This window comes from Stomoxys calcitrans, chromosome 1 (assembly GCF_963082655.1).
Source record: "Stomoxys calcitrans chromosome 1, idStoCalc2.1, whole genome shotgun sequence".
Lineage (NCBI taxonomy): Eukaryota > Metazoa > Arthropoda > Insecta > Diptera > Muscidae > Stomoxys > Stomoxys calcitrans.
Genome location: NC_081552.1, coordinates 12,098,182 through 12,118,458, shown reverse-complemented (window position 1 = coordinate 12,118,458; position 20,277 = coordinate 12,098,182). Strand labels below are relative to the sequence as shown.

General features: G+C 37.7%; 3 protein-coding genes and 1 long non-coding RNA gene across 4 annotated transcripts; 1 reads left to right on the top strand and 3 right to left on the bottom strand.

The window, feature by feature from the left end:
- Positions 1-691: 691 nt before the first annotated feature.
- LOC131994026 (uncharacterized) lies at positions 692-1,871 on the top strand. The gene is made up of 3 exons (XR_009396382.1): positions 692-971; positions 1,050-1,192; positions 1,288-1,871. It is a non-coding gene; the product is annotated as an uncharacterized LOC131994026 (long non-coding RNA).
- Positions 1,872-2,648: 777 nt separating this feature from the next.
- Positions 2,649-3,764, bottom strand: LOC106091178 (charged multivesicular body protein 1b). Its single transcript, XM_013257616.2, has 3 exons — positions 3,582-3,764; positions 3,037-3,502; positions 2,649-2,960 (listed from the first exon to the last, which is right to left on the bottom strand). The coding sequence occupies exons 1-3, from the start codon at positions 3,601-3,603 to the stop codon at positions 2,837-2,839; spliced, it is 612 nt and encodes a 203-aa protein (XP_013113070.1). The 5' UTR covers positions 3,604-3,764; the 3' UTR covers positions 2,649-2,836.
- Positions 3,765-4,875: 1,111 nt separating this feature from the next.
- On the bottom strand, positions 4,876-7,063 carry LOC106091169 (uncharacterized). The gene has a single exon (XM_013257607.2). The coding sequence runs from the start codon at positions 6,951-6,953 to the stop codon at positions 5,352-5,354; it is 1,602 nt and encodes a 533-aa protein (XP_013113061.1). The 5' UTR covers positions 6,954-7,063; the 3' UTR covers positions 4,876-5,351.
- Positions 7,064-15,714: 8,651 nt separating this feature from the next.
- Positions 15,715-20,072, bottom strand: LOC106091182 (gram-negative bacteria-binding protein 2). The gene is made up of 4 exons (XM_013257622.1): positions 19,911-20,072; positions 16,419-17,138; positions 16,069-16,364; positions 15,715-15,998 (listed from the first exon to the last, which is right to left on the bottom strand). Exons 1-4 carry the CDS (start codon positions 20,041-20,043, stop codon positions 15,798-15,800), a joined length of 1,350 nt encoding a protein of 449 aa, XP_013113076.1. The 5' UTR covers positions 20,044-20,072; the 3' UTR covers positions 15,715-15,797.
- Positions 20,073-20,277: the final 205 nt, after the last annotated feature.

Here is a 20,277-nt window from a genome sequence, read left to right as displayed (position 1 = left end):
AGCTTGTCTTATAATCAAACTGCTGTCGGGACTTACGCAAAACATAGAAGAAAACCACAAACACAAATATTAACAGCCACACAATTGAAACGGTCAACCCGATTGCTCGGGCCCCATGTTGCGGGCGCCATTTTTTGTCGTAGGACCCAAGGGTCCACGTTGCCGTTGGAGTGAGGAGTCGGACTGGCGGGCGCTGGTCGCTGGCATTCGAGCACCGGCTTTTGGCTCAGTCTTTGGGGCGCGGTTCTTTGCCAATCCAACCCTCTGGCAAGGTGACAAAAAAAACAAAATAAACAACCAGCTGTCGGTGGTACGAAACGGACGACAATAGAACATTAACAAAACACCCACTGGAACGAACTGGAGGACATTACGGCTGTGGAATTGCCTGGCGCCTAAAATCCTTCATGGCGCCTCAGGACTTTGCCCAACCCAACCATGGCACCCCTCGTCCTGTAATATTAAGGGTACCCCGTAATCCATCACCTGTCTATCTTTGCCGCTGCTCGGTCACTTACCCCATATTCCGATGCTTTAGCCTTCCATCATCCTTTAGAAATCACCAAGGCAAGTATTTTTGATAATCATTCTTGTACAGATTTCAGTATTTTATTGAGTAAGTAAAAGAATATTCACATGGTAAATAATGTAAAAAAAAACAAGTAATCAAAAAGGCAAAATTCAATTACAAAAAAAACAAGATTTAGAATATAAAGAATCGTTTTCAAGCAAACATGAAATATATTAGATTTTGAAGGCAAACGTTAACACTGCTTCTACACATTGCCATTCACAAAGACAATATTAACAATCTTGAAATTTTTCTCTATTTTCAGAAGAATGGGTCGGTCGCCTCGTCAGCTCTAGATGGATGACCAAGAATCGCCAAAACGGTACTGCGGCCTTGATGCTGGCCTCTGCGGCCAATAAGGTCTCTTCAAGTTCTCGTCGGTCCGTCCGTCTGGTTTTCGGTGAGTATTGTCAAGTTTTAAGTGTATTTGTCGCAGTCTGTTTTTCTTGTCTAAAAAAGTATTCTATGTTTCTTTTAGGGTCTTTTTTTTTGTTGTGCTACCTTTTTAGCACCGTAGGACCAACATCGGCTGATTGGAGGACGAAAATGTCCTTTAACTGCGTTGCTACCTAACCTAACCATGAGCTCATGTTTGGTTATAGCCTGTAACCCAAACAACGGGTGAGTAAAAAAAAAGCACTAATGTTGCCCCTACCTAATCTATTTCGATTGTATACTTTAATACAAAAAAAAACCTTTTTTAAACAAAAATAAAGCAGTCCAAGGGTCGAACGTCAGTAAAGCAGTTTGGTTTGCTAGTCTGGAGAAACTAAAAAGAGTACCTTAGGAACGCTGGGGAATGCAACAGCGTCTGGATCCCTCGCTGGTGGATGGTGTGCGTTGCGGATGTGGCGGTGACCAGTGTGGCGGTGACCAGGGTGTCGGTAGCCGATGTGGCGGTTGTTGATGCAGCGGTTGGTGATGGAAGCCTTCTTCTTTGTGCGGCAGTGGAGGTGGAGGAGGCGTGGATTTTGATTTTTATGTTTTTGACTTTTAGTTTTGAAATGTCCACTTGTTTATTTTAATTTTAATTTCTATTTCTTTTCAGGTTTTTAATATATTCCTTTTTTCAGGTATTTAACGTTCATTTCATTTCAGATTTCTGACAAAGTTTTTCTTCTCTTTTTTTTTTTACGTTACCATTTCAATTGGCTCTTTATGTATCGTCTCTTCACTTTTCAGGCATTTCAAATTTTCTATTTCTTTTTTTTTTTTTTAAAAAAACTGTCCTTTTTATTTTGTTTAAATCCGTTTTTTTCACATTCATATGAATTTAAATAAAACACATTTACCAAATTTATTTCTGGTCTTTTCTTTTACGTATTTTTCTTGTTGATCACTCCACCTCCGTACGCTGCCAAGTCCCAATCGAAAAAGAAAGAAGCTTCCTTGGGTCACCGGCCGGCTTGGCTTGGATTCGCCTCCATCATCAAATTTGACTTCCAGCGGGCACCAACAAAACATATGGTGGTAGCCATAATTGTCAATTGGTGTCAGCTGGCTGTCTCTTTCGTTGACAGAGGCGAATTAAAACCATCAGATGGCGCTGGCGGTCTTCTATCCGCTAACAGATGTCGCTAGGGTCGCACATTAGGCCGCACACTACACACAATGACGAAATTAGTATAACCTCCCTATTCTATATGGCGGTGGGTATCAAAGTGTTGAAAAGGTTCCTTGTCCCGACACAGGATAACTATGAGGACTATACAAGATGGTAATTTGAGCTCCGATCTATCGTTGACATGTTGCTGATAGTGGAATACTTTAAACGGAGTAGGTGCAACTGCAGTCGCGGAAAATCAGGTATCAAATGAATAGTCTTAGTAAGACGACGGGTGGCGCCCGATGTAGCTTAAGTACTGAGTGCCAATGAAAATCGATAACAAGGCGAGTTACTGGCGCCTTTAAATAACCAGTGGGCATAACGTTCCAGGGACGGCCGGTCCCATGGACCCGAACGAGGATCGCCACCTCCACATGCAAATGTGGCTACAACAACAATAACATAAGTTTTTTTATTCTGAAAACAATAAAATATTTCCATACTTGTATTTATAAAAAAATTATGCAGATATTTTGATCGTTTTCATTTTAATTTATATTACTTCGCAAAATTTACATATATAAAGACGGTGAGTGAGTAGTGAAACTTAAACAATAAAATACATAAAACTCCTTTTGCAACTCTACACCGACGTGTGAGTGTGGGGAAGCATAACAATAGCATAAATAAAGCAGCCTACATAACGATGTAGCTCCTACCTATTCGGCTTGCCTTAGGCGAGCTAAACGTTGGGTCAACTCATCTTGCTCTTGCGATACCTGTGTAGAAGCTCCAATAGTCGATGATTGAACACCACTTGGCAACTCCATATTAAGCTCCAACCTATAAAAAAAAGGAAATGGTTACAATTTGTCATCTGGTAAAGCATATAATTTTTTTAATTCTCGTTCATTCTTACCCAGCCTCATCGGCCACTTGCTGCAAAAGATTGTCAACATCACCCTGTGGTACCGAGGTAGTTGTGGTATCGGACATTGTATTTTCCATAACTGAACTCTGCACATCCAAGTCTTCGAATTGTTGCTCGAATTTCTCCATTAACGAGGAGATTTTTTCCAAATTCATTCCTTTCATGGCAGCATCCATGGCTTTAACTACTCCTGCCATTGAACCAGTAACTTTCCGTGTGGTCAAAGCTGATTGGACTCGGCTGGCGACTGCATCCACACGTGCACTCATACGTAAATAGTTAACAGCTTGATTCTTTTGCCTAATGGCATTTTCGGCATGTATTCGAGCCACATCCATGTTACCCTTCTGTATGGCCTTTTTGGCCTTGGCCTTTTCTAGCTTTTCTTCCTTTTCACATTTTTTGCTATTTCGTTCTAGTTCTTTTACAGCAAATTTTAAATTGAATAGATGTTCTAGAGAGAAATAAAGGAGGGACAATAAAGATGAGATGAGATCATATCAGTTGTAGAAGACGACGGTGTATGTACTTACTTTCCATTTGTGCCGACGACATTTCGTTCCCCAGTTTGATGGATTTCTTTTAAAAACAAAAAAAAAATCTAAAAATTTTTGTTTACTGCAAAATTAACGTGAAATTTTCGTTAATTTTATTTTGTGGATGATTCACTTTATTTTTATTTTTCATTCAGCTGTATGTCATAGTGTATTGGAATGATTATAAAGGTACTAAATTTAATACCAAAATGTCTAACCCTGAATCGAATATTTGACTTAACCTAGGCAAATTTATACAAGGTAAAGTCATGAGCCCAGTTGATGAAATTTCCAGAGTTGTATGCAAATCCCTAGGATTCACTAAATAAGGTTAAGCCAAGCGATCAGCCGACATATTTTTTTTTTTAATTTTGGCAGTACTTGGCATTGGGGATATCAACTTGTTCTCTTTTTACATTCATTCTTTGTTTACGTTTTCTCCTATTTATTGACGGTCTCAATCAGCAGATTTGACATCCTTAATAATGTTCATGCTGCCTATCCACTTTATGTTTTCGCATGTGACCTAACCTTCTATTAGTGAAACTGGCAAATTCTGTTATAAGGTTTGGATTTAAAGTTTTTTTACATTTTGTTTCTTTTTTCACATTTTTATCGTTTGAATTTATAATTTACACGTTTATAATCATAACTCTTTTGATCTTGTTGCTGCTACACATGATAATGCTTCAATCTTCTTCTTCAACTTCAATCAAGGTGCCAAATGCAACATATTAACGATGAAATTGGCAATATGCACAAAGATGTCGGAAGAAGAAGGGGTCTTGGAAATGTGAAGTTCCCTAAATCTAGGCAATATGGGCATAAAATGAAAGGGATTTTAGCAGGTTCAAACTCTCCACCTAATTTGGTATGTTCTATGATTCACTTTCACTTTTCCTCTCAATTCAATTTGTTATTATCACGTTAACAAAGAGTCCAAATTAATTATTTTTTGTAAGATCCTTTTTGATTTGATCTAAGAAGTCTAAAAATGAAAATGAGGGAAATTTTTAATATTTAATAACGTGATAATAAACAGTTCGTTTAGGGGAAAAGTGAAACCCAGAACACACACGAATAAATGAAAAACTCTCCTTTGCGTTTTGTTTTCTTAGATATTTAGCCTAAATAATTTGGGAATTAAAATCTGATTGTCACGTATACGTGGTAATTACTGGGTAGAATCAATGACAACAGTACCTGCTAGCTCCCATATTCAGATATATTTGCCCACTCTAGGATGTTAATGCATTGCATTGCAAAATGTGTAAGGAAGAGAAAAGTGGAATTGTAGTTTACATAAATTTTCTGTTGAGATTTGTTTAATGCGAAAGGAAGATTAGCGGTGTTTAAAGTAATAGTACCAAGTGTTACATTTCTTAACACAATCCACACAATAAATGCGACTTTTTATGATCAACTTAAAAATTGTTTGGTTAACTGTTAGAATTTTTGTATTGGGTATGTATGTAATTAATTTTGCTTGTGGTTGTTCTTAATGTGTAAGGAGGAGAAAAGTGGAATTGGAATTGTAGTTTAAATAAATTTTCTGTTGAGATTTGTTTAATGCAAACGGAAGTTTAGCGATGTTAAAATAATAGTACCTGCGCTGATTGGAATCCATCAAGTGTTAAATTTCTTAACACAATCCACATAAAAAATGCAACTTTTTATGATCAATTTAAAAATTGTTTGGTTAACTGTTAGAATTTTTGTATTGGATATGTATGTTATTAATTTTGCTTGTGGTGGCTCTTGATGTTATTAATGCTTTGGCAGAGCACTGTTGTTGCTGCTACCAATAATGCGTGATAATTGTTTTTCCACATCTTTAATGTATTTCTCTGGCAGGCAGGCATCACGCATGGCCATAAGTTTTGCGTTGATAACTGCTCGTATATTGGCATCGCGTTGACGTTCGCTTTCTCGCCAAGCAGAGGCTTGGCTCTTCTCCAACTCCTTGAGGCGACGACGTTGCATTTCGTTATCGCCCATTTGATTGATGATGTCAAGGCGATATTTTTCACGTCGACGTTCCCTTTCCTGTTGGGCTTTTCTATCCTTGGCCTCCTCCTGCTTAAGGCGATCGATAAGCACATTGAAGTCTTGCTCAGCACGGGCTATTTGCAGTGCCTGGCGGCGTTTAGTTTCCTGCATTTGACGCTGACGTGCCTCGGCCAAATCTTTTTCAATTTGCTTTTTACGCACTACAGCCTCGCGCTCTTTGCGCCTGTACTCGCGTTCTATCTTTTCTTGCTCGCGTATATATGACATCTCTTCACGATCTGATTTTGATTGATGTATCTTTTCAGCCAATGAGTAGATTCGCTGCTGTTTGCGCTCAAAGTCTTGTTTGGCTAACATTTTTTCATTGTGCAAAGCTCGCAGCCGATCACTCTTTTCCTTCATATAGGCGGCCACCTTCATTTCAGCCTCACGCTCTTGCTGCCATAATATCTTACGGAACTGGCTGGACATTTCCACCACTTTGGCCAAATCTTCGCGATATTTTCGCCGTCTTTCTTGACACTCCTGGATGCGAATTTCTTCATCGTGTTTAATGGCCTCATTGGCTTTGCGCAGCATAAGGGCTTCTTGCTCGATGCGTTCTGCTTCCAAGAATCGCAGGTGTTCTCTCTCCGAGAGTTGTTTTTTAATTTCATCGGCATACTTTTGTTTGTTCTCATGCAGCTTATTGAACTTTTCATCTTCCTCGCTGAGGGCTTTTTTAGCATTCTCTATTACTTGACGTTCTAAGCGTTCTTCATCGTGTTTTAACTCGCGATGTATCAACGTCTTCTCCTGCACCTGGGCATCGCGGACAGCGTGGCATTTTGCCTCCAGTATTATGCGATTGGCCTTCTTGACTTCCTCCTCCTGCTCGTGCTTGGCTAAGAAAGCCCTCTCCAAAATTCGTGATTTATCATTGACTTCTTCAGAAGCCAAATCTTTGGAGCGTTCCTCTTCGAGTTTCTTACGGGCCTCATCCATTTCCCTGAAGCGTTGTTTGGCACGTTCTGCTTCCTGCTCCAAGCGTTTTGCTTCCTCTTCACGTTTCATTAGAGCATCCAGACGCGCCTCAATCGATACCACCTTGGAAGCAGTTTTTAGGCGTTCCAACTCCTTTGCAGGTATGGAAACCGTGCGCTCCTCTTTGTATCGACTTTTTCGGGGAGCTTTTGGAGCTATGCCTTGGGTATAGAACATATCGTTACATTGATTGAAAGCCACATCTTTTTTACAGGTGTAATTTGGCAACCGTATTTCCGAGATGTTGTTGTGGCGAAGGGCAGTTTTTGCCCTGCCCGTAGAAGGTTGCGAGAATAGATGGGCCGAACGTCTTTGACATGCCGAAAAGCAAGGCATTTTTTGAAATTAAGCTTTCAATTCGCATTAAGTTTTAAAACAATCGTTAGAAATGGACAATTGTTTTTTTTTGCTTTTGGGGAAAAATGTTGAAACAAACTTTTGATTGGCAGAAGACTAAATGCAATTGTGTTCGGAAGTTTTTCCATTTCAAATTGTTTGGTGCAACCATAGTGATGTTGTAAACATTGATTTGGGTAGCCAAGGATATGTTTTTCACTGTAAATGTTTCTGAAAACAAAGCGCAACCTTATATGAACGTAACCATGGTTAGAGCTTATGACCAATCCTTAACATAATATTTAATTGGTGAACGCATATAGATACAATACAAATGCAAAATTGCCCATGAACATTCCATTAAGGAACAGGGGGCACATTCTCACATATCAATGAGTGCCGTCCGATTCAATTTTAAGCTCGATGATAAGGGGCGTCCTGCGAAACCTCTTTGAGGAGAAGTTTTTACATGGCATAGTACCACACAAATGTCGTCAGCATTAGGAGGGGATAACCACAGCTGATGTTCTATCCAGGTTAGATACATTTGTACATAATTAAGCTTAGAATTTAATCAAACTATTATCTACAAATCTTTTTAGGTATCACTTAAGAATCATTACATATATAAAAAAGTTTGTGTTTTTTTATACCCACCACCATAGGATGGGGGGTATACTAATTTCGTCATTCTGTTTGTAACTGCTCGAAATATTCGTCTGAGACCCCATAAAGTATATATATTCTTGATCCTCGTGACATTTTATATCGATCTAGCCATGTCCGTCCGTCCGTCTGTCGAAAGCACGCTAACTTCCGAAGGAGTAAGGCTAGCTACTTGAAATTTTGCACAAATACTTCTTATTAGTGTAGGTCGGTCGGTATTGTAAATGGGCCATTTCGGTCCATATAAACCGATCTTTGGTCTTGACTTCTTGAGCCTCTAGAGTGCGCAATTCTTATCCGATTGGAATTAAATTTAGCACGAAGTATTTTGTTATGATATCCAACCTAACCTGATATAGCTGTCATATAAACAGATCTGGGGACTTGACTTCTTGAGCTTCTAGAGGGCGCCATTCCTATCCGATTTGGCTGAAATTTTGCATGACGTATTTTATTCTTACTTTCAACTACTGTGTCAAATAAGGTTCAAATCGGTTCATAACCTGATATAGCTGTCATATAAACCGATCCGTGATCTTGACTTCTTGAGCCTGTAGAGGTCGCAATTATTATCCAATTTGCCTGAAACTGATTCTCTCATGACCATCAACATACGTGTTGATTATAGTCTGAATCGGTCTATAGCCCGATACAGCTCCCATATAAATCGATCTCTCTATTTTACTTCTTGAGCCCCCAAAGGGCGCAATTCTTATTCGAATTGGCTGACATTTTACACAGGTCTCCAACATATAATTTAATTGTGCTCCAAACCGGACCATATCTTGATATCGCTCTAATAGCAGAGCAAATAGAGGGTGATTTTTTTGAGGTTAGGATTTTCATGCATTAGTATTTGACAGATCACGTGGGATTTCAGACATGGTGTCAAAGAGAAAGATGCTCAGTATGCTTTGACATTTCATCATGAATAGACTTACTAACGAGCAACGCTTGCAAATCATTGAATTTTATTACCAAAATCAGTGTTCGGTTCGAAATGTGTTCATTCACCGTAACGTTGCGTCCAACAGCATCTTTGAAAAAATACGGTCCAATGATTCCACCAGCGTACAAACCACACCAAACAGTGCATTTTTCGGGATGCATGGGCAGTTCTTGAACGGCTTCTGGTTGCTCTTCACTCCAAATGCGGCAATTTTGCTTATTTACGTAGCCATTCAACCAGAAATGAGCCTCATCGCTGAACGGTGAATGAACACATTTCGAACCGAACACTGATTTTGGTAATAAAATTCAATGATTTGCAAGCGTTGCTCGTTACTAAGTCTATTCATGATGAAATGTCAAAGCATACTGAGCATCTTTCTCTTTGACACCATGTCTCAAATCCCACGTGATCTGTCAAATACTAATGCATGAAAAACCTAACCTCAAAAAAATCACCCTTTATTTTCTTATATCCTATTTTGCTTTAGAAGAGATGCCGGGAAAAGAACTCGATCGATCCATGGTGGAGGTGTATAAGATTCGGCCCGGCCGAACTTAGCACGCTTTTACTTGTTTTTAATTTCATGTTTCCTTCTTATGACAGTGTTTTTAAAATCTCATCCTCCTCAGGGCTTTAGCCGCCAATGATGTGGTCTCGCTCCAACTGGACGCTTACTTCGTGTCTGTCCGTCCGAAAATCGTAATGTTTAATGTAAGTGGTATCAAAAAAATAAAAGGTCCTTTGGCTAGATAGAGCTCTGTCTATGGGGTATGGACCATAAATTTTTACTGTTGATCTTTTTTTAAAGATAAGTAATTTCCGAATTAAAACTTCAAAATACCTCAATAAAAATACCTACCTCACCTGGGGACACTGCGGATTGCGAGTGCCTTTTTCTGGGAATCCCACGATGGTGCAGAGAATATCGGCCGTTGGTGAGCACGCCAAGGTGGTCTTTGCTACGATTAACCTTAAGTTCGCCTTTTTGGTCAGCTTTCACTTTAGTTTTACGGATAGTTTGTAATTAAGTCTTTAAACTAAGATTGTAGTGTTTTTATACTCACCACCGAAGGATGGGGGTATATTCATTTTGTCATTCCGTTTGCAACACATCGCAATATCCATTTCCGACCCTATAAAGTATATATATTCTTGATCAGCGTAAAAATCTAAGACGATCTAGACATGTCCGTCCGTCTGTCTGTTGAAATCACGCTACAGTCTTCAAAAATAGAGATATTGAGCTGAAACTTTTCACAGATTTTTTTTTGTCCATAAGCAGGTTAAGTTCGAAGATGGGCTATATCGGGCTATATCTTGATATAGCCCCCATATAGACCGATCCGCCGATTTTGGGTCTTAGGCCAATAAAAGCCACATTTATTATCCCATTTTGCTGAAATTTGGGACAGTGAGTTGTGTTAGGCCCTTCGACATCCTTCGTCAATTTGGCCCAGATCGGTCCAGATTTGGATATAGCTGCAATATAGACCGATCCTCCGATTTAGGGTCTTAGGTTAATAAAAGCCACATTTATTATCCGATTTTGCTGAAATTTGAGACAGTGAGTTGTGTTAGGCCCTTCGACATCCTTCGTCAATTTGGCTCAGATCGCTCCAGATTTGGATATAGCTGCCATATAGACCGATACTCCAATTTAAGGTCTTAGTCCCATAAAAGCTACATTTATTATTCGATTTTGCTGAACTTTGGGACAGTGAGTTGCCTTAAGCTCTTCAACATCCTTCGTCAGTTTGGCTCAGATCGGTCCAGATTTGGATATAGCTGCCATATAGTCTGATCCTCCGACTTAGGGTCTTAGGCCCATAAAAGGCGCATTTATTGTCCGATGTCGCCGAAATTTGGGACAGTGAGTTAAGTTAAGCCCCTTGAAATACTTCTATATTATGGCACAGATTGGTCCAGATTTGGATATAGCTGCCATATAGACCGATCTCTCGGTTTTAGGTTTTGGGGCCATAAAAAGCACATTTATTGTCAGATGCCGCCGCAATTTGGGACAGTGAGTTGTGTTAGGCCCTTCGACATCTTTCGTCAATTTGCCTCAGATCGGTCCAGATTCGGATATAGCTGCCATATAGACCGATCTCTCGATTTAATGTTTTGGGCACATAAAAGGCGCATTCATTGTCCAATGTTGCCGAAATTTGGGACAGAATGTTAAGTTAAGCCCCTTCAAATATTTCTGTAATTTGGTCTAGATCGATCAAGATTTACATATAGCTGCCATACAGACCGATATCTCGATTTAAAGTCTTGGCCCCAAAAAAGGCGCATTTATAATCCGATTTAACTGAAATTTGACACATTGACTTATGTTAGGCTTTTCGACATCCATGTTGTATATGGTTCAGATTGGTTTATTTTTAGCTATAGCTACTAAAAAGACCAATATTTTTGTTATACACAATTGAACAATGACTTGTATCTATTAGTATTTGGTCCAAATCGGATCATATTTCGATATAACTGCTATGGAACATAAGGTATGCAATTTTCACCCAATTTTGATAAAAGGTGGTTTACATATATACCCGAGGTGGTGGGTATCCAAAGTTCGGCCCGGCCGAACTAAACGCCTTTTTACTTGTTTTTCTAATAAGATGTAATTCAATTTTCACGGTTAATTTATAATTCAGTCTTAAGTTTAGCTCATAGTACATTTTTCTCAATTAGGCGTAATTCTGTTCTCAGATTAGCATGTACTTTAGACTTAAGATGTTTGGTTTCTATTTTTTTTTATAGCACTTTAAAGTGTGATTTCGTCGTTTTCCTTTTCCTTCCTTTTTTGTCACAATTAGCCGTAAACAGTTAGTGTCTTTTCAAGTTGCTTTTAAAGTTTTATATCACTCTAGAAGTTTTTTCTTTTGGGTCATCATACACTAGCTATGCAGTTCTTACAGTATCACTAAAACAACAACACCAAAACCACTCGTCGTTGGCTGCACTTTGACTTCTGTCATTTCAATTGGCCTATCCGGCCCATTTCTTTCTTCCTCTCGGCTCACCTCTGGCTTGCTGCACATCTCAAATCGAAAAGAAAAATTATTCTTTCTAGGCTAGTTGCCTGTCTTGTCATTTTGTTCATCATGGCGGATTTAATAAGGTGGTCTCACGCTGTTAACAGCCGGCCAGGTTTGACGGTATTAAGATGTCAGATATTTGTTTGCATTCTCTTTGTTGTTATCTTCTTTCTCCCATATTCTCTGCTCATTTACGCACACGTATACACACCGCACACAAATTTCTTTGTGTGTGTTGGCAAAACGCCGATGGCGACTATGTAGATGACGGAAAATCCAAGTCAACATTTTCAACCGTGATTGCATTTTTTTACTGCTGTCAATGAAGCTTCAAATATATGCAGGTAAATGAAATATTAGCAAAAACCCCGTTTACACTGTTCTTTAAAACCGGATTTAAAATCAGCTGACGAGAGCCTTAAATCCGGATTTAATTAGCAGTGTAAACGGGGTTAAAGGGATTGGAATGTACTTCGTTCACTTCATCACCGATGCCATATCTGGTTTGCATTTTCCAATTCACACAATAAAAATTTATTTTATTTAAAAATTATTGAGCGGTTGAAATATCTTTCACTTTCTAAATGTTTTTTTTTGGTTTTTTGGTAATTTTATTTTTATCTAAAGGGTGGATACTACGTTGTTTTAAGTGAAAAAAAATCGGAAATCCGCTTTTACATTAATACAGAGATGCCCTATTGGAAACATTATTGATTTTGACGCTTTTCACGTAAAAATACACCTGACAGCTTTGATAACTGTCAAATAAACATGTTTCATTAATTATCACAAAATAAATAAATCTGCTGACCAATAATGAAAGGCAATAGCTGAAATGGTATGTATTCATAAAATCATGATTCTCACATATGATTTCATGGTTTTCATATTAAGATGCCTTTGCTGTAGTTCAACATTCGTACCGAAGCTTTTACATTGCCACAGAAGCCATAGCTGAAGTCGAACAAATGACCCAGAAATCCGAAGCATGGAGAGAGTAGGCAAGTGGAGATTTAAATGTAGACTTCCCAAATTTTTTATTAAAATATTTTTGCAAAGGAGTCCGCTGGAATTGCTGCTTTACTATCACAGGCCAAAACAATGGGCTTTATTGTACATTGAGAAATTAATGCCGATAAAACTACTTGCACCAAATGGTTGACAAAAACCTCTGAGAGAAAATACCAAGGGATAGAATTAAATGGCACTGCTACATCCCAGCGCCAGGATAACAATGTTGATTTTGCCTTGAAGTCTTTTTTCCATATCAACGACAAGTGATAAATCAGCGAAAGTTGGACTTAAACGAGTCAAAAAAAAAAAATTGCTTTAATAAGGTGAGTTTGTTTCTTAAGAAAAATAAGTAACGCTAAGTCTTTGAAGAGTGACATAACTCAAAAAATTTAATTTGTAGAAAACGAATTTCAGGTTTCAAAATTGTAAGGTTTTTAAGTCATTAACTCAAAAAATGTATTTTTTGAATTTTGTGTTTCACTCTTCATAGGAAGTCATAGGGAAATCCTGAGCAAATGAGCACTATTTATATATATATATATCTTTGTGCTAAATTTTCAAGACGTAGAAAAATGTTCCCTCTGTAATGTAACCTACCCTCCAATAGCTCTGATTCTATGTAAGTTCGTTGAGCCTTCCCCTCTAACAGTTTATCATAAACTTTGATGTTCGCACTCTACTATTGTAAATACATTTTTATCTATGGCAAAGATAGCCACTTAAACTACCTGAAACACCTATCTAAGGGTGGAAAATTTAAAAATAATATAGCAATAAACCGCAACGAAATTCCTATACTTTATGTTAGGTTGCCATAACAAAGATAAATGCTGCATGATAAATTTTTACCACTCTGTCTTCTCTGTTCGTGGTGGCGCCCCCATTCAGTTGATTCATTCGCAAACAGAACAAATGGCGTTTATTTAAATGTTAGTGATGCCATCAATAAGGGAAAGTTTTAGACTTTGATACCCAAAATATTAACAAAATAACATAAAAGTTCTGCGTTCCATGTCGCCCCGGAAGCTTGCGCAATCACATATAAACGACTGAGAATTTGACATCTCTCCCATCTGTTAGGGCTTTTTGAATATTTTGCTATGAGTCTATAGATTTCCTTTGTCTATGCTGCTACTCGCTTGGAGTGGCTTAGTTGTCTATAACATACTAAATGGCTACCTGTTGAATAGTCATAATTTTGTCTTTTTTAAATCAAATAAAATTGCCATATAAAACGATTCTCAGTGGTAAAGAACTAATTTGACGGTCTTTATATTAGGTGCGTTGGCGACAGTTCTTAGTAATTTAACCAAGTAAAACTTTTAAACATGAAAGTGTTGCCCAGCAGCACGTTGTTTGGACTTGTCTAGGAAAAGAAGGCTCCTTGTCGATGAGCTAACAATGGCGGCCACCTTGACTTAAGGTTTGCAACTGCTCCTACCACACTGAATGTCATAACTTTGGGGGTACAGTATCCTGTTAGGTCATTATAATTGATCAACTGTTTTGAGATGAGATGATATATATATATATATATATATATATATATATATATATATATATATATATATATATATATATATATATATATATATATATATATATATATATATATATATATATCCACTAAATAATCATAGTTTTTAGGGTCAATACCCCAAACCGGACATATTTGGGGTCTACCCCTTTCCCAAAATACCCCACAAACACCAATTTTTTAGTGACCATTGCAATATGGGACTCAAATAAAGGTATTTCGGAGTATAATACGAATTTGGGGGACCACCTCCTCCCCGAAAACACCACTAAATCAGACATCATGAGAATATCGGGAATATATATATATAGGAGCTATATCTAAATCTCAACCGATTTCGAGCAAACTTAACAGATATTGTAAAAGTCGTCGAGGAAATCGTTGTACAATGTTATGGAAAGCTTGGCCAATAAATGCGCTTGCACTGGCTATAAAAATGAAAATGAGGCGATATATATATATATATAAAGTGTAAAAAAAGTATATTTGATTAAAGTTCATTCTAAGTTTTATTAAAAATGCATTTACTATCTTTTAAAAAATCCGCAATTACTTTTTGGGCAACCCAATATATATATATGAATAATAAACGACTAAAATAAGATAATATTAATAATATTGATATGTTATATATACCAGGTTTGCATTTTAACATTTCCTCCAGTTTGTTGCGAGTTGAATTTATCTGTTCTATTTGTTTGCATCCTACTTTTTTCACTATTCCTGCGTACCGTTTTTCACAATAAGTTTTTTTACTTTGCAATTACAATTTAATAAATTCTATTTTATGGAGAGATAAAAACTATTTTGTACCTGTGTATGATAGAAGCGAGACATATATTTGACTTATTCTAACTTCTTCTCCCATTACATATGTGTGAAAGGGAACACATTATAATCTTCATGCACAATTTATACTATTATATAACAATTTAATTCGTACAATTAAAAATATGTTCAACGTATGCCTTGTTTACCAAGGCACTTGCCGAGATTAAAATAAAATTTAATTTCTACGTCAACAATTATTACACCAATTAACACCTTGTTTAGAAAGTTTTTTAAAAGTCAATATCAGATTCAATCGGTCAAATATAGGTCTACATTTTTTGTGTTATTTTTGGGTGGCAGTCCATCACAGAAAATTTCACCTAAATTTAATTTTCATCGAAGGCTAAGTTTTCTCAGAGCAACTTATTTTCTCAGAACAACTTGCCTAAATCTTAATTTTATAGAAAATTTCCTCAAAATTTGTTTTTCATCGAACATTTTTGGAAAAAATTTTGCAATCTCATTTCTAATAAAAATGTCGTTTAGTTTTTATAAAAGCACAATTTTATTACATGTTTTTATAAAATTCTAAATTCGAATCATTGTTTAGTAAATATTATATTTTAATTCACTGAAGAATTGAACAAAATTAGATTTTTATAGAAATGTATACCAAAATTTGGCTTTTATAGAAAATTGACCAAACTTGGTATATCTATAAAATTATGGCAAAATTTAACTTCTTAGGAATTTCGCCTAAAATTTAATTACCATAGATAATTTTTACCGACATTTGTTTTTTATTAAAATTTCCATACGAAATTGTAAACCAAATCGGTGCACAAACTACAAACAGTGATTCATACAGCATAGACCCTAACATAATCGATTATCATGTGTCGACTTTCCTCATTCCATGCTATTGTGCCATTTTCGATGGACTGCCAAAAGGATTTTACTGCTTTGGGGGATGTATTTTTCCATGGTTTTACATTGGGGTTAACTAGATTATCGGGAAACTCAAGGTGTCCACCAGCCGATACACCGAGAGTGATGAAAAACTGCAAAAAACAACAAATTTTGTGTACACTCATTAATTGTGCCAAATGGAATACTGTTTCTTAAACACACATATTCATCAATATTATCGAAAATTTGACCATACATGAGGCCATCAACTGCCATGGAAATTGCTTCATTAGTCCATGTCAACGTATAAACATGAAAGCCATTTCCAAAATGTGAAATTCCATAATACTCTTTGAAATACGTATTGTGCTCCTCCAGATTTTTAACAATGCCGCCATATAGTAGCCGCCCCCCGATATCTTTTAAATCGTTGGCTACGGTCAGCTGCTCATTGCCTCGGGCAAAGGCTATGCGCATTTGTTTTCTATCGAATGGGGCATTATTTTGTATCATTATATCTGAAAAAAGAGATTTGTGAATAAATGTCGTTCTCTTCTCATGTCCATACTTACAGGGCAACAACCAATCGCCTTTAGGTAGCTTAGCTTTTATCTCAATCCTAGCGTATTTAAATCTGAAAGTTTCTCTTGTATGAATTTGCGACGAATTTACTGGTGGCACATATATACGGGGTGGTTTGGCCATTAATTTGCATTCGGTCACAACATTTTCTACTGGCGTACACCGAGATCCAAAATCTATGGACGCTTTTCTCAATTCCTCTTGTGTAAAAGTGGGCTTAATGTGTAAAGAACCTTCATTGAGAAAAATATTATCCCCATGGTTATCGTACACAACGAATTCATCGGTTTGCCTGCCCGTTACTAAGTTTCTTATATCAAAGGACCATTTTTCTGCATTTATTGTAGGACCATCAAAATTCTCTTCGAAGATAAGTTGATCTTTGCAAATTTCCAATTTGTCGGCAACAAGGGTTTGAGATGGCTTGCAATCTATATTCAAGGAGTTGTTTCCGTAACATTTTCGTGGGAGGTTTCTTTTGATAATTCCTTGGTTATTATTTGTGCCAACTATGAGATTTTGAAAGGTCTTATACGCCTCACCATTGTGGTCTACTAATATTGAAATATCCAACATATCTTTATCCTTAAGTTCAGTAGCCAAGTGAGAGGCAGTCCAATCAGGTTGTGATTTGTCTATTAAGTCCATAAATCCAGGGCATTCTCCATTGATTCTTACAATGTATAGAACCTTTTTGATTCCTGGTTCATCTGAGAAAACAAAATCGTACATGTTGTCTAGCTAGATTAAGAGGAATTATTTGGCATAAACATTAAAATTTTTTTTTTCCCCAGAGTTGTCAACGTCGGATGCAACAGGGAGACGGTGGAGCATATCTGGTATCACTTTATTTGCCTTTTGCCTAGCCGACACCGCCACCTACGTCGGAGCCGCAACGGCTGGTGAGGAAAGCAAAACCGACAGGAAACGAGGTACTAATAGGGTGCGATGGGAACTCTCACGACATTTCGTGGGTTAGTACCAACACTAATGAGCGGGTCCAAGCCCGGGCAGAGTTCTTGAATTCTAACGACGTAATAACACTTAATATTGATAACACCGCTACCTTTGTTAATAGGTTTAGGGAGGAGGTTATAAATGTGACAATATGTTCGGAAAATCTGGTATATGAGGATCAGGATTGGGTTGTCTTCATGGAAAAATTCCTTCTCAGAACATCGTAACATTAGGTAGGCCAACGGCGAATCCGATAAGCTTCCGTATTAAGTTGAAACCCAACTGGAAAAAATTCGGAAGACTACTCAGAAGAAGACTTGGGCAAGATAATTTATATTGTCCAAGCATAGAAGACATTGACGACAATGTCAACAGGATTCACCTGCACTAGTGGAGTCTTTTGATGATAGTTGTCCTCTTCGAGAAAGGAAATCGGCCCAAGAAAATCCCTTGATGACCAGGGAGATTCGCAACATTGGGAATGAGGTCCACCGACTTTATAACAAAGCTTGTCGTAAAAAAGCGGAAGTTTACTGGGATGTGTACTACACACGGCTCAAGGAATACAATAAGATGTTATGCGAACAGACATTTTAATATCTATTACACGGATACTGACTGAGGAGGGATTTGAAGCCGTCTGCTACGCAGACGATGCTATAATATTTCTGAGGGGTAAGGCCACGTTTCCTTAACAAAACGATTCCGATATCTGATCAGGTCAAATACTTAGGAGTGATTTTGGAGAGGACACTTTATTGGAAGTGCCACATTCAGGAGCGTACTGAGAAGGCTCACAGATGTTGGGCACTATGTAGACGGGCCGTAGGTTCGAAATGGGGCTTGGGTCCGATTATAATCCACTGGCTCTACAGGAGCGTGATTAGATCAATACTTACTCAGTCGCCTCAGTAGTAGTTATGTAGTTTGGTGGACTGCTATGGAGAAAAAGTGCAACATAAGGACAATACAACAAGTTCAGAGAACATGTTCTCTTGGCATAGGCGGAGCGATGAGGACCACGTCCACTAGGGTACTAGAGACTATTCTAGATATCCGACCCATTGACATACAGATTAAGTGTGAGGCAGCCACTGCGGCTATGAGACTTAAAACGACGTGAGAAAGGATTGAGGATAGGACCAGCTCATACCATCGCAGTATAATCGAGGCGACGATAGGAAACCTGGAAGGTATGGAAGAGGTTTCCGATCGAATACCTGAGACGGCACTTGAGGTCGAATGCTATGCACTGCTGCCAGCGGCACAGTCTTGGATTGACGGAACCCTAGTATTGCCATCTAAGGATGGATCAAAGCTAGAGGACAGTGTGGGCCTGGAGGTCTACATTGACAACACAGGTGCTGAGATCTGTTTTAGATTGCCTGACCATAATACGGTGTCTTGTAGGCGGAGATCCGGAATGCGTGAGGTGGTGTAGTGTTAATGCGAGGACGTCGAGAATGAACATCTATTGTATAAACAGACCATAAGGACAATAACAACCAGGACGGTAAGATTACGAACAGTCTTGGAATGTAAGAAGGCCGCCTTCTCTGAGGATGGCACGATCCGCATCGTTTGGGTGCCGGGCCATAGCGGAGTAACTGGGAATGACAAAGCAGACGATTTGGCAGTGAAGGCCAGAGAACTGCCATCAATGAAATTGGTTAACCCGAAGGCTTTCGGATTCCAGAGGCTCTGCAACACTTAACAAAAAAATCCCACAAATCTTTGTAAGGTACAGCAGACAGACTTCTTTCATACCAATGAATGCTATTTGATTTAAGTTGTAGTTTTATAATATGTAGCTCGTTCTTACAATTCAGTCCGGGCGACGTGCCGCTAAGCTAACTAAATATTGTCTAACGTATATTGTGAATGATAGATATTTAAGATCAGCCCAACTTTAGGTTTGGCATTTCCAGTTGCAAACATATTTATATCTGCACTATCTAAAACAAACATATGTTTTATAAAAGACACCCATGTAAATAAAGAATATTGAAATCAATGAAGTGCGGTTTTGTACATTAAGGAAAGGGCATGTCATTAGCAAAACCGCGCTCATATATCATATTTAATATTTTATAACGGAGAATGGGTTTCTCCTACGATTTATAAATTTTATTTACACAATTTCTTGTACACACCAAAGAAATTAAAATGTAAATCTGAAAATTTTGCAGTAAGTTGCGAAGAATTCCAATTGACAGATTACATGAAACAAACATTTGGTATGAGTTGCACCCTAATCTTGGTCATTGGTATAATGGAAATTTTTGCTGGTTTTATGGTGGTTCTTCTATCTAATCAAAGACTCAAAAAAAGTTTCAAAGAACTGCGGTAATCTTTTCCTATCCGGGATTTTTATTTAACGTTGATACTTTGACACTCATAATCGGAAGTGGTGTTCATTATAAACGGGGGCACTGCGAATATAATGATAAATGGCTAAAGGATGCTTGATTCATTGATTTTAAATAATTTACAAAAAAAAAAAAATTATAATTTTTAGAACTCACCTGCTATTGTTAAGTTAAATCCACTTCTTAATACATCCACTTTAACACTGGGTATCTCATAAGCTGAACATGTCGTAAGTATTAAAGGCACTACCGCGAAAATAATGCTTTTAAAGACCAACAATGGAAGCATCTTTGCGCATTAACAAGGCTTGGGGAACTGAGAACTTAGCAAATAACAGATGAGTATGGAATAAGAAAGATTCTACAGCGGAGAGCTTTTGCAATAACATTGAACAAAATATGAATGAGAGTATTCTCAAACTGGTTTTCTTTGTGCATGAGTAAGTATAGCGGACAGTGGATAACAAACAATAAGAAACAATTCCGGGGTTTTTAAACAAATATTTTAGGGGAAAAACCTCAA

Coding starts and splice junctions, on each gene's coding strand:
- LOC106091178 (XM_013257616.2), bottom strand. CDS start 3,603: ATGTCGTCGGCACAAATGGAAA. Junction 3,503..3,581: donor GTCGTCGGCACAAATGGAAA/GTAAGTACATAC, acceptor ATTTCTCTCTAG/AACATCTATTCAATTTAAAA. Junction 2,961..3,036: donor CAAGTGGCCGATGAGGCTGG/GTAAGAATGAAC, acceptor TTTTTTTTATAG/GTTGGAGCTTAATATGGAGT.
- LOC106091169 (XM_013257607.2), bottom strand. CDS start 6,953: ATGCCTTGCTTTTCGGCATGTCAAAGACGTTCGGCCCATCTATTCTCG.
- LOC106091182 (XM_013257622.1), bottom strand. CDS start 20,043: ATGCTTCCATTGTTGGTCTTTAAAAGCATTATTTTCGCGGTAGTGCCT. Junction 16,365..16,418: donor AGGCGATTGGTTGTTGCCCT/GTAAGTATGGAC, acceptor CTCTTTTTTCAG/ATATAATGATACAAAATAAT. Junction 15,999..16,068: donor TCGATAATATTGATGAATAT/GTGTGTTTAAGA, acceptor TGTTTTTTGCAG/TTTTTCATCACTCTCGGTGT.